General features: G+C 49.2%; 1 protein-coding gene across 1 annotated transcript; it reads right to left on the minus strand.

The window, feature by feature from the left end:
- Positions 1-12,679: 12,679 nt before the first annotated feature.
- On the minus strand, positions 12,680-13,132 carry LOC144167851 (uncharacterized). Its single transcript, XM_077697006.1, has one exon. The coding sequence runs from the start codon at positions 13,130-13,132 to the stop codon at positions 12,680-12,682; it is 453 nt and encodes a 150-aa protein (XP_077553132.1).
- Between the last annotated feature and the right edge of the window lie 605 nt (positions 13,133-13,737).

The raw sequence follows: 13,737 nt of genomic DNA on the forward strand, positions 1-13,737 counted from the left end.
CTTGGATTTTCTGCTTCTATGGAGAGGGGCGGAGGAGACTGGCACTCGAGTTTCCAAGCTTTGCTCGCCTCCGACGCTCGGGCTTGCAGCGTTGGAATTGGAAGGCGCCGATGGCCGAAGAATGGTCTCCGAACCCTTACTTTGTTGTCCCATTTTTCTCGTGGTGTTCCTCAGCTGGTGGTCCTGAAGGGGTTGGCACCGGGCTTGGTTCAGGCTCGGGCTGAGTCTCACCAGGACACTGCTCTGGGAATTGACGGGGCAGACGTCTTGGCAAGGGTACAGGGTGACGAATCACTCTTGGCTCAGGAACGGGAAATGTTGCTGCTACCAAGTTGTCAGCGTGCACATAACGCTCTTCGTTGTTAACGTTCACAGCATATGTCACCGCACTCACTCGCCTCATAATGATGCCAACTAGCCACGCAGGGTCACCTGGTCTCATTCCTTTCAGCCGCACCCTGTCACCTTCTTTGAACTCGCGCCACCGGGAAGCAGGATGTTCCGTGCCCACCCGTTCGTTCTCCGGGCGATCACCGAGCTGAGGATGTAGCAGTGTAAGCCATGTCCTCGGGGTCCATAGGAACAGCTCCGCTGGAGTCTTGGAAGTTGCTGCACAAGGGGTGTTCCTGTTGTGAAAAAGAAACTGGTCGACACGGTGCTGAATAGTCTTCTGCACACCTCGCGTTTTTTCATCCTGCAGTTGCTTTTGGAGATCTTTCTTAACGGTCTGTACACGGCGTTCCGCAGTGCCGTTAGACGCTGGATGATAAGGTGGTGTCTTTTTATTGCGTATGCCGTTGGCTGAAAGGAACGTCGTGAACTCGGTAGAAACAAACTGCGGTCCATTATCTGTCACTACCTCTTCTGGTAGACCGAACGTTGCAAAAATGGTTCGCAGCTTTCCCACATTTTAAGTGCGAAGCACTTCTTAGTCGTGCCTACTCCTGCTTCCACCGCCGTCCTCCGTCCGCAGCCTAGCAACGGAGCTAGCTACCGTGCCTAGCAACGGCGCCGGATTTCCGACGCGTGAGGGCGCTCGCATAGCGCCACCTCTCCCCCCTCGCCTACTCTCCTAAAGCCCCTTTACTACTCTCCAGCTCGCAACACCCTCTCTCGGCGCGCCAGCCAGGCCACTACACTATATATATAAAAAAAAAAACAGCATCCGGCGCCAGGTTTCGATCCGAGGACTTTGCGGCCGCAGCGCAACGCTCTACCGACTAAGCCACGGACGTGACTTTTTTTTTCTTTTTTTTTCTTTATTGCCAAACGAAGCATAACAACAACAACAACTGTACAAAACACGCTGAGCCAGGGCTTACCTGGCGAAACAATGCACTTTCATTCTCATTAGTTCACTAAACAACGACAGCACTTCTTCGTCACCTTTTTCCTTCTCTATTACTTCGCGGATTCTACCAACACTTTCTACAAAGTACTGTTCGACTTAACGTGCCCTGCGGTCACTGTTTCTGACGGCCATACGCGACCGCCAGATACTGTGCAGGCCCAAGAGCATTATTAAGTCAAAGGGGTATTCGTTACTCTCAACGGGAAGAAACCGGATACCGTAGGCGTCTATTGGGAGGTCCTTCTGCAGCGTGCGCTGAAGAACGTCCCAATAGAACACAGCGTCCCAACAGTCAATGAACACATGCTCTACAGTCTCCGGCTTCTTATACAACCTGCAGTCTGTACCCCATGGCACAAAAATACCTCTCTCGTGCATCCATACCAGTACTGGCAGCGTGCCGGTGTACAGGTTAAAAAAGAAAGTCTTCACTCCCGGCGGTAACCACATCTTTTTTACACGTTTTAGAACATTCTGGCCGGGACGGCCTGCATACACACTTCTATACAACGGTACAGGGAATACAACACTTACTAAGTCTTTATACAGAACTCGTCTACTGACACTACTCAAATACTCCACTGAAAGCCTGCTTGACAAAAAATTAAATGAGAAAACGACCTCGCACAGGAAGCGTGAGGACACCCTCGACATTCGCAAACACGACGACACAACGAAGCTCGGCAGTTCTCCGGCTAGCGCGACCTGCATATAAGTGCGAAGGAAAGGGTCCCTTTGATCCCTAAGAAACATAAACCGTGACACAACCTGTCTCAAGAAGAGATGCCCTAGACCCAGTCCTCCACTGCCCACCGCTCGAAACAAGTTAGTCCTCGCCGTTCGCTCCCACCCGAAGCCACGGACGCGACGCTGATATCAGTGTTAGTAACGCGCCTTACATCTTTAACGCATTCAAACTACGTCGTCAGCGGCGTGCGTTGGCGACTCAGCGGCGTTATAGCGGCTGCAACAACCCTTAACGGTACACTTTAGCGACCACAAGGCGGTCGTAATGACCGTCGCATACAACGACAACACAAACAGGTGGTGAAATAAATACTGTCGTTTCACTTTACTTTGCGTGTGTGTGTGTGTGTGCGTGATTACATTCCCTCTCGAACATCTCTCGAACATACACGTTAATTCACCAAGATTTCCGCAGAGGGACAAACGAGGCGTGTTAAGCCGAACGTGATCACGAGGGGGGTTAATGTAACTAACGGGCAAAATGCCACCAAACTTCAACAAACTCTCCCTCATAGCATCACCCCGTGCTTCGCACTTCCTCATACTCCCCTTCGGGGAAATGCGGGGGAATTTTTCTTTTGCGGCCATTGTGACGGTAATGCATACGACGTCAACCCACTTAGAGTAGGCATCCACAAGCACCAAAAACCAATTCGAGTTGCTGTAAGCAAAATCCAGGTGAATCCTTTGCCAACGCCGAGTCGGCCCTTCCCATTACGTTATGGGCAAGCGCGGGGCGGCATTTTGAGTCAGCTGGCAAGTTTCACACTCTTTCACCTTTTGTTCAATGCTTTCGGTCTGCCCAGGCCACCACACGTGACTTCGTGCCAGCATTTTCATCTGAGTGGCTCCCGGGTGTCCTCCGTGGAGCAGCCGCAAGACTGGACCTTGCAAAGAGCACGGCACAACAACAAGGTTACTTCAAGTGACGCAATCACGTACTATAGACAGTTTATGGCGCCTAGAAAAGTACGGTGCCAGCATTTCATCGGTTACTTTTGACGTCCAGCCGCTTCTCGTGTAAAACAGAACCTTCGATAATGCAGCGTCTTTCTGCGTTTCCCTTCGAATCGAGTCAGATGATAAGGGAAGATTCTGAGCCGCTGAGAAAAACTGGACGTAGTCACTTGCATCGCGCGTGTTCTTCAACGGAATGCACGATAGCGCGTCCGCATTTGCGACGGATTGCCCCTTGCGATACTGCCATGTGTAGCGGTACGCTGCCAGTAGGAGCATCCACCTTTGCATTCGAGCTGCGGCTGATGCAGGAATAGGCTTGTCGCGACCTACTAAACCCTTCAGTGGCAAGTGATCCGAGTATATTGTAAACTCCCGACCGATGGTGTATTTGTGAAATGCTTGATTCCAAATACGACTGCTAGAGCCTCTTTTTCGAGGTACGAATAGCCTATCTCGGCCTTGCTGAGGGTTCGGGAGGCATACGCAATTGGTTTTTCATGGCCATCATCGCCACTAAACCTACCCAGTAAACGCAAAACGTCCTGAGGACGTCCTCAAATGGTCTAAACGTCCAGGGTCCTTTACTGGGCGTCCAGGGGACTTCCACAGGGTTAGATATTGTAAATGATCCCTCAATGGTCCATCCTAGAGCTTATTTTGGACCACAATGGATTGCGAATGATCCATTGTATTACTTCTTTTGGATCTCAATCCGTATGGACGTCTGACGCTGCCGTTACCATGGATGAAAGGCTATTACACTCGTATCCCTAGCAAAAATTCTGATAGAAACTTGTATTAGTCTTATATCTATTGGGTACGTGTATAAGATGTATTTGTCTAATACAAATGAACCTATAAGGTTGTATTAGTTTACAAATACAAATAGATCTGATAGACCGTTAATAGACTTAAGAGCTATTAGTTTGTATGAGTCTAATACGTAGAGACGTATTGGTTTAAATAAAAACTAATACAAATGGACCCACAAAGTGTGATTTCCTGAATTTTATTTTTTCCCGAAAATCGCAAGACAAAAGGTTGAAACGAAGGCCCTTAAGCAATAATTTTTATTTGGTATGACATTATGAAGCGTATTGTTCAGTTGTAAATCTCCGTTAATCTCTAACCAAATTATTATGCAAAATAGGTCAAGATTTTTTTTTTCACCTTCGCTCCTAAAACATGCGCTGCTATCAGACATGACGAGAGCTGATGGGAGCTAATTGGCGGTGAGATCTTTGAGTGGCGCCCCCTGGCTCTGACGTCGGCTTAGGGATTCGCGCCGCTGTCGTCTGCTACACTCCGCCTGTGAGGGGCAACAGTGCCTGGGCTAGAAATCGCCCGCTTCGTTGCTGTAGTGCGTTAAAAAGCGTATTTCTAGCGACTCAGTTATTTTGCCAGCTTCTGACGCATCTGAATAATTTGAAGCTGTATCCCCCACAAGTTTGCAACACACGAAGAAAGAGAACAACTTTCTTCAGAGTATTGGTCAGAAGATCGTGTGTAACTCGTCCTTTCTTGCTTATTCTCGAGGATCAGCGATCAGAGCTTCTCGATAAGTATTCAAAATGCGTAGGCTTCCCTGCAGTATTTTTGAGATGCTGCTATGAAGACTCAACAGTCTAATACTACGTACCAAGCAGCGGCCTCTACACGCTCATCGCACAGCAGGAAATAAAGCGGCTTTCTTCTGTTTATTTCGTTGTTGTCTTGTATCGGATTAATGTTTCTTGCTTTTTTTTTTCTGCCCAACGCATTAATTTTTCTGCGCCGTCCCCAACTTTTTATTAGGAGGTTTCGGGATGTTTGGGATCCTCACAAAGGTCGTGTGGATATTTCCTTCATTTTGTATGGCATACATTCCCTTCTTCCCAAATTGGCTTTCATTACGGCTGCGTGCAAAAAGGTGCATATCCGCAGCGTGCTTTGTTTATTCACATGCAAATACAATGAGAAGGTTTGTGCTACGCCACCGTGATCGCGTCCTAAACAACGTGGTCCACAGTACTTGAAGGCGGCTTTTGTGCTCCGAATTTCTATCGTAATTATATCGTTATCATAACGAACTGACTCTCAACTCGAACAATGATGACATGATTACGGTGTTGAAGGCATGACATACTCGCTAACTAACGTAATAAATAGTATACCTGCATATATTACAAGACTCGAAACCGAAAAAGAATTCCAGGTAGCTCTTTATTGCTTTCAAGTAGCTCTTCCACCCTTCCAGGCGCGAAGAACAAATCCTATTCTACTCGGGATGGCGTTCTATGATTTGAAGAAAATTACTTTTACTCTCTTGTCCTGGACTGAGGACCCGGCCCACTAACCAGATCGATTTAATTGTTAAACAAAGTTTTCCCCTCCTCCGGCCTTCTCCTCCTCTTGAGTGCAGTTTTCCTATAACGCATACCCGAATATCGGGAAGATATGGCTGTGAAAAATATTCCGAAATATCCCTCCACGTCTTAACAAACATATAGGTGTTACTATAAATTTAACGAAGACGTGACTCGTTTTGCTCAATAAACCTCCATACTGGTTAGATGCCTGGTATAGAATAAGCACGCGCGTATATATACACACTGGGTTATTTGGAACTCAACCTACAGTTTTTGCAGTCTATAGTGCATGTCGGCAAACTTTCATGCCTTGACAACGTAAAGTGTTGTGACAAAACGCGTTCGAGCTTTCGGCAAGGTTGCAAAAACTGTTTTACCTTACATATGATTACCGGGAATCGTGATGCCTTCTGCCAAAGCCGTCAGCCCTGAAGGCCTAGAATTTGTTTTGGTCTTCCATTTTCGCTGTTGTCGGTTATTAGCAGCTGACTGTTCCTTTTGTTCGAATGCTTACATGAGAAGCTGATGCCTAGCTGCGACTCTTCGTGCTCCGCACAGGACCGGCTTCGCAAGGAATGGGGTGGCGCCGGCAATGTTTCTCCCCGTAGCGGTATCCAAAACTATACTTTAATTGACACCATGAGCTAGTGTATGCGATTTTAAGCCTATTATTATGATAAAAAGTTACCCATACACCAATTCTGGTGCGCACAAGCACGTTGACCGAGCGCAAAGAAACAGCAGGGAGAGCGATCCTGAGTGAAGCAGACGACAAATGCGAGAATCCCTAAGCTGACGTCACGGAGGCGCGCTTCGCAGCGCCGCCTGTGTTCGCGCTCACCGCCAATAGCGCTAAAAGTGCTGCGCCTGTGAGGCCGCAACTTTTCTTTCCTCCAAAGGCCGCAAGAAGAGCAAGAAATTTAACCCGGAAAGACTGCAACGAAGTCAAGCCAAGCCATGCCATGATCTTCGTTGGGTAGCCAATATGGCGACATCATCAAAACGTGGTTGGTGTGTGAGTACGTTCGGGAAGGAGACGGCTAGAAGCAAACGGCTTGTACCGTTATTTCGAATCAGACGTGTGCGCATCGCGTCATCGAGAAGTGTTGGAGATGTGTCTAACGCCCGCATGACTTTGGCAAGTATGAACCAGGCCGCCGCGCAACCCATCTTGGACCCGTCACCTCGCCGCTTCGAACATCTTTGCTCCTTCTGCTATGCTGTGTAACGAACGCCTGACATCGAAGAAAGTGTGCGCATCACGTCATCGAGAAGTGTTGGAGATGTGTAGCGCCCGCCTAACATTTACAAATATAATCCGGGCCGCCGCCCGACCCATCTTTGACCCGTCACCTCGCCGTTGCGGACTTTTTTGTTGATTCTCAAGGGAATGCCTCACGACGAAGAGATTCCATTCTAATCGCGTGTTGTGGAAGGGTGAATGTCGTTTTGAAGTTGCATCACAATGGGAATGGTGTTCAATCGGCCATTAATGCGCTCGATGTGTGCCTATGACTGGACCGTACAGGTTTGACTTGAGCTTTTTTGATTGCATGCTGCAGCTATTTTGTGGATTCGCATTGCAATTTATTCGTTCGTTCTTAATCAGGTTATGAAAGTATGCGTCGTTAAATTGTTCAGCCAGATTTCTGTCAGCCAGAGGAATTTGCCTGTGTACATGCGGATTAGAAAAAATACGAACAACGGAGCACACAGCCTCCGACGCATGTCACACCGTCTGGCTGCGCTGTCAGTAAACGGCGCGAATGCGTAATTCTTTCAGAGCGTTTGAGAGTGTGGCCTACTGTTAGTGGAAATGCTTGATAAAGAAGGGACGCCGGCCATTTATTTTGGGGCGTCTTCTTGTGCTCTGTCGCCACTGAGCATATTGTTATCTACTACATTCGGGAGCCAAGCTCACAGCAGGCTGATTGCAGCTAGCATGATGCCCTTGAACGATCACCCTACTCAGTGGTGATGCAGCGTGAAAAGACGCCTCTCAATAAACGATCGGGGTCGCGTCTTGATCAAGCATTTCCCATAAATATAGGCCACGCTCTCAAAGAAATGCGCATGCGCGCAGTTTACTGACTTTGCAGGCAGACGGTGCAGCATGCGTCGAAAGCTGTGTGCTCTGTTCACATTTCTTTTAAACCCCCCTGTACAGTTGCCATCATAAGTAATTGGAGCACGGGAGCTGTGACCGAACTGCATAGGAGCGCCGTGTAGCTGCACCAGCAGTAAACGAAAGGAGCAGAACACGCATGCGCGCCTGCTCACGGCGATAGCCCATCTATACTTCTCAACCCACTTATTTTAACGTGGCTTCGAGCATTATTCGCAGCATACTGGTCTCAGCGATGACGCTGATAGCAGAGGCGGTGTCTGGCAGCGTCGCTCGCACACTTTCAGCGCACGCGAGCTGCCGGAGAGAAGAGGCGCAGTCGCGGGCATCTGAAGGGGCAATTCTTTTTTCTAATATTTTTAGCTGGGTATGCTATCAGCGCCAACGCCAACGACCAGTATGTCACGAACAACGCTCGAAGCCGCGTTAAAAGAAGAGGGGTTGGGATTCACAGAAGGGCCATCTGCGTCGGCAGGCACGCATGCGTGTTCTGCTCCTGTACTTCACCGCCAGTGCAGCTACACGGTGCTCCTATGCGGCTCGGCCGCAGCTCCCGTGCTCCAGTTACTTTTGACGGCACCTGTACCCTGATAATAAAACGTGTTGCCATGTTTCATTGCTTTGTTTTAACTTGCCACTGGTTCTGATAGAACTAGTACACTCTGGTAGACCTACCAGACTAATACAATCTGATAGACCTACCAGACTAACACACACTGATAGATCTAATAGACGAATACAGACTGATGGACCTAATAGACTAATACAGACTGATAGGTCTATTAGTGGCAATAAGTATGTACGTGTATTAGAATTTGTATCAGAATTTAGGCAATAAAAGAAAAATAGTTAAAAAGTTCATCAGAAGTTTTCTTTTTTTTTTCAAAATTAGCCAAGTCCACTTTGGGTGGAAGCGAGAAAAACGTCGTTTTTTGCTCCCAAAATAACGATGGAAACTGCTGAAATAATTTTTTGCCATGGTGTAGAAGCAAGGAAAGGATCTTATTTGAGCACTGAAATAGAAATGTGGCTGCATTACTTCCCTCAATGGTAAGTACTTGTAAAGTTCGGATCTGGCACACATTGATGTGACATGCAGGATTTGACCCATTTTGGATGAAAAGTTGTTAATTGCACAGGTCTTTGCAAGTGAATAATGGCTGGAGACATATCACTTAAGGGATTTTTAAAGTAACCTTCACAAAAGTAGTAATATGACAGTCATTTTTCAGCGGCAATGACTTGCTGCTCTGGAACTGAGGTCACTGGGTGTCGAGAGCACGATTGATGCGGACACAAGTGTCTTCTTGGCAACATCCGCACTCTTTTTGTTCAACAGCTGCCTTTTTTTTATGTTGGAATATCCTCAAAAAGTCGGAAAAGTACTTCAACTCTTCATGCAGCTGCCATGATTCTCCAAAGCTAGAGAAGTCCCGTGATGCGTTTCACCTTTAGGGGGCTTACGTTGTGCTCGTACAAGCCACGCCTCTCTGGGGCACCTGAAAGATTCTTACCTCTGCCTGTTAAACAAAATTTGACACCGAGAACTGGTACTGTGGTTCTGCTCAACTTCCAGGCTTTGTCTGGTGGGGTTCAGCTAGCATATTTAGTTTCCTTGGGTTACCCGTGCCGTCTTTTCGGATGCAGTGTTTTTTCCTTCCCGCCAGGCACGGCTTCCCCAGGTTCTACTGTAATCATTTAAGATGTGCCTGATTTCTCTAGTGAGGCCTGTTGCATTAGCTTGTAGATAACTTCAGAGTGAGAAAAAGGAACGTTACTTTGTATCCTGGAAGTGTACGAAAATTGTCCAGCGGAATCATTTTGACGACGTTCTGAGGATGTACGCTGGACGGACAAACGGACCCCCATTGGACTGGCTGAGGATAAGATATGGACAACCTGAGGATGCTGAAATGTCCAGAGCCGGACGTCCTGAGGATTCACCCAGGTTTGTTTTGCGTTATCTGGGTAACGGTTTTGACGGATCGTAGAAAGTGAGGAAGCATTTCTCTTCGGTTTGGGACCAATGCCAGGGCTGGTTCTTTTGTAGAAGATTATACAAAGGCTTTAGCCTTGCTGAAATCTGGGGAATGAACTTCGAGTAGAATGTTAGCATTCCTAGATATGCCTTGAGCTCTGTCTGGTTTGTCGGAGCTGGTGCGTTTTCACCGCCTCAGTCTTTTCCTCACATGGGTGGATTCTGGCACTGTCAACAACGTGGCCCAAATACCTCACGGAGTCTTGAAAAAACTTTTTCTTCCTTCAACCGGACTCCGTGGCGCTGGAAACTTTCCAGGACGGCCTCGACACGGTTCAGGCATTCGTCAAATAAGGCTCCCGCAATCAAGACGTCAAGGCGTCAAGAGCCCCTTGAGCATCTCGTCCATGACAGACTGAAAAATGGCCGGTGCGCTTGAAATTCCGTACGGCATGCGCAGACATTTAAACAGTCCCAGGTGCGTGTTAATTGTGAGCAATTTCTGAGAGTCTTCATGCACCTGAATTTGTTGGTACGCCGTTGACAAGTCAAGTACTGTGAAGAACTTACCACCCACAAGCACAGCGAAAATGTCCTCCACCAAAGGAAGGGGATAGTGCTCAGTCTTTATAGCTGGGTTGAGCGTGATCTTGTAGTCTCCACAAAGTCTCACCATGTTGTCAGCCTTCTGCACTGTCACCAGCGGTGTGTCCCAGTCGCTCTGCACAACTGGCTCCAAGACTCCTCGTTGTTGCAACGTGCGGAGCTCCAGTTCGACGGGGTCTTTCAGTGCGTAGGGAACAGCTCGGGCTCTGCAAAACACTGGCTGAACTCCATCTTTCATAGTGAACAAATGTAGCGCAGCAGAAATCAAGGGGCGGAAATAATACACACGGGCGAGCGCTCGTTCGTGGGTATTCTTTCCGTCCCTTGTTTTCTGCTGCGCTACATTTGTTCACTATGAATTACCAACTAGCCCAGTCTACAGCTCCATCTTTCAACACCACTTGCGCTTGATAGCCTTTGATCAAGCCTATTTACGTGGAAAACACGTCCCGGAACTTATGAAGCAAGTAGTTCACTTTTTGTTCCGTTTCTACGCTGAGAATGTGAGCCCAGTTTAGTTTCAGCCTCGCTAGCCAATCTCGTCCCAGCAAACATGGTTGTAGTCCGGGAACGACGACGACAGGCAAAGTTTTTCTTTGCCCTTCGTATTCCACGACAACATTCGCCTGTCCTTTCGTTTCCAGTAAGGTGCCCCCGTACGTCTTCAGTTCGAGCGGGCATTTTTCCAGCTTTACTTGTCGCGGCAGCTTCGCAAAGACTTGGTCGTTGATAATCTGCCCCGGTACCAATGTGCATGCTCACTGGCTGGTCAAAAATTTTAACTTCAACTTGATAGGGACGCTGAGCCTGTTTGCTTCTGTGCACGTGAAAAAGTTGCAACTGGTCATGCTCGCTATCTGTTTCAATAACGTTGACCGCTTTGCCTCTCTTTTTCATGCATACCTTCTCCAAGCGTCCCAAATTTTTACACCAGTGACATCTCGACTTTCGATACCGGCATTCGCTAGCGTCGTGCTTCTCACCGCATCTGTGTCAGGCACAGTGGTGATCTCGCTAAGGGTGAACACGGGAGCGCGTGGCCGCCGGTACTATCAGCGCAGCCTACCGTGCCCAGCGCGAACCATCACGCATGCGCTGTGCGGGCCGTGCGATATTTTGCTTTCTGCGCGCGCATCGCGTCATCAGAGCGTCTGCTCATCGTCTGCTATGGTCCGTCTCGTTTGATCCGCGATTCGTGGATTCTTGCATGAAAACGCCCAAATAAAAAAATGTAAAGGATGATATTTTTCTCCCGTATATTGAATGAAGGTCGTAGCGCCTGCGCCACCTTTGAGCGACCACCTTCAAAGCTTTGAATTGCGGGCTTCTACGTGCATTTAAGACTTTCGTAAGCACTTACAAAAGTAAAGCGCTGTTAAAATCTGCGTGAGCGTTTGATTGAGTCTGTTTGAAACAAGTGGGCGAGTTACGCTGCTGTGCCGAAACCTTTGTATTGGAGCTAAAGAGCGAATTACGGCTCACACGGGAACATTTTTTATGTGGATTCTAGTTTCCACTCATGCATTCAGTGGCTGATAGCTCCACCGCTACACGCGCGATAAACATAGCAGACGACGCGCAGACGCTCTGATGACGCTTTGCGCGCGCTGAAAGCATAGACTCGATCGGCACGCACAGCGCATGCGTGATGGTTCGCGCTGGGCACGGTAGGCTGCTCTGATAGTACCGGCGGCCACGCGCTCCCGTGTTCACCCTTAGCAAGATCACCACTGTACCAGCAGTGAAAAAGTTTGACGGCGGGCTCACCTTCGGTCTGTGCTGGGGACGACGCTTTTAAGTGCGAATGCACTTCTTAAGCGACCCTGAACCTGCGTCCACCGGCGATGTCAGCATAGCATACCCACGTGGGGGATTGGCCAGGAATCTCCTCGTCTTCCTTGGCAACGGGGGGAGATGGGCGCGCGCTGCCTGGCCGCTGACATGGCACATACCCACGTGGGGTATACTCCCCCACTTATGTTGCATATTAAGTGCGAATGCACTTCTTAAGCGACCCTGAACCTGCGTCCACCGGCGATGTCCGCGCTCGTGCGAATGCGCCGCTGACATGCACATACCCACGTGGGGGATTGGCCAGGAATCTCCTCGTCTTCCTTGGCAACGGGGGGGAGATGGGCGCGCGCTGCCTGGCCGCTGACATGGCACATACCCACGTGGGGGATTGGCCAAGAATCGGGCGTGAGAAGGGCTAATGCACCCGCTTAAAGGAGTACTGACACGAAATTTCAAAGCTGAGATCCGCTCTAGCAATCAAGTACAACGACAACACAAACAGGTGTCTGTGAATAAATGCATCTTCCTTTCTTTGTAGTTGTGTGTGTGCGTGTGATCTCTCTTTCGCGAACATTACCGAACCGCGCAAATTCAACTCGTGCATTCGCACTTTCACATTCTTCCCCTCGGGGAAATGCGGGGAATTTTTTCCCAATAGAGTTCACGCTCCCTTCTGTCGACGCGCAGGCTTCCGCCGGCCTGAAACTTCTCGACTCCTTTTCGGCCAATTCTGTGGTTCTCGCCAACTCGCAGGCTGCCTCGAAGTTAAGTTATTTCTTCTTGAGCAGCGTCGCTTGGATTGCAGGGTTCCGAAGCCCTGCGACGAACAGGTCGCGCAATGCGTCGTCCAGAAAATTCCCGAATTCGCACTTGGCAGCAAGGTGTCGTAGTTGCACGGCAAACGTTGAAACTGTTTCTGTTTCTGGCTGATATCGGCGGTTGAACTTGAACCTTTCCCCTATGACTTGACTCCCCGGTGCGTAGTGCTCTTTCAGGATTTTCACGAGGTCCTCGAACGACTTCTCCTCCGGGCTTGAGGGCAACAGCAGATCCTTGAGGGTCTTGTACGGGTGCTTCCCGAGGGCTGTGAGGAATGCGGACTTCTTCAAGCTGTCGTCTTCAATTTGGGTAACCTTCCAGTAGTGGTTGAACCGCTCGACGTACGAACTGAAGTCTTCATCGCCGCCTTCGACGTAAGCGTCAAACTCCCAGAACTTTGACATGCTTCCGTCGACGCCCCTTCAACAGCAGTCCCGAACACGCCGCTAACGCTATCAGTTTGCTGCTATCCTCGTCGCCAGTTGATATAGCAAATGACAGTCACGCGAAGTGTCGGGGAAGGAAAGAACATTTATTGGAACGAGCGCCCTGGGGCCGAATTCTCTAAAACGACGGGGCATCGCTTTGAAGCTACGGGGTCGCGCCATCCAAATGCATGTATTCTGGGGTTGGGGCCGTCGCTTTGGGCTGTTCCGGGAGGGCACTCAGCCGCAGAAAGGCAGTGTGGCATTGGGCGCGAAGTGACGCTCACTGCCCCCCGTCATTTTGCATGTAGCTTCGCGCCTTGCCACGCTGCCTTTCTGCGGCTGAGTGCCCTCCCGGAACAGCCCAAAGCGACGGCCCCAACCCCAGAACACATGCATTTGCATGGCGCTACCCCGTCGCTTCAAAGCGATGCCCCGTCGTTTTAGAGAATTCGGCCCCTGCTCTTATACTCGCCGCTCGCGGCGCATGTGCACTGACGGTACTTGCGTCAGCCCCAAGCCACAACAGGTACCAGCCTATGTACAATATAGTATTTGGAGATCATGGGTGCACTGTGTGTGTG

Source organism: Haemaphysalis longicornis, unplaced genomic scaffold (genome assembly GCF_048455015.1).
Source record: "Haemaphysalis longicornis isolate Haplotype H1 unplaced genomic scaffold, Haemaphysalis longicornis Haplotype H1 scaffold_2, whole genome shotgun sequence".
NCBI classification, from domain to species: Eukaryota; Metazoa; Arthropoda; class Arachnida; order Ixodida; family Ixodidae; genus Haemaphysalis; species Haemaphysalis longicornis.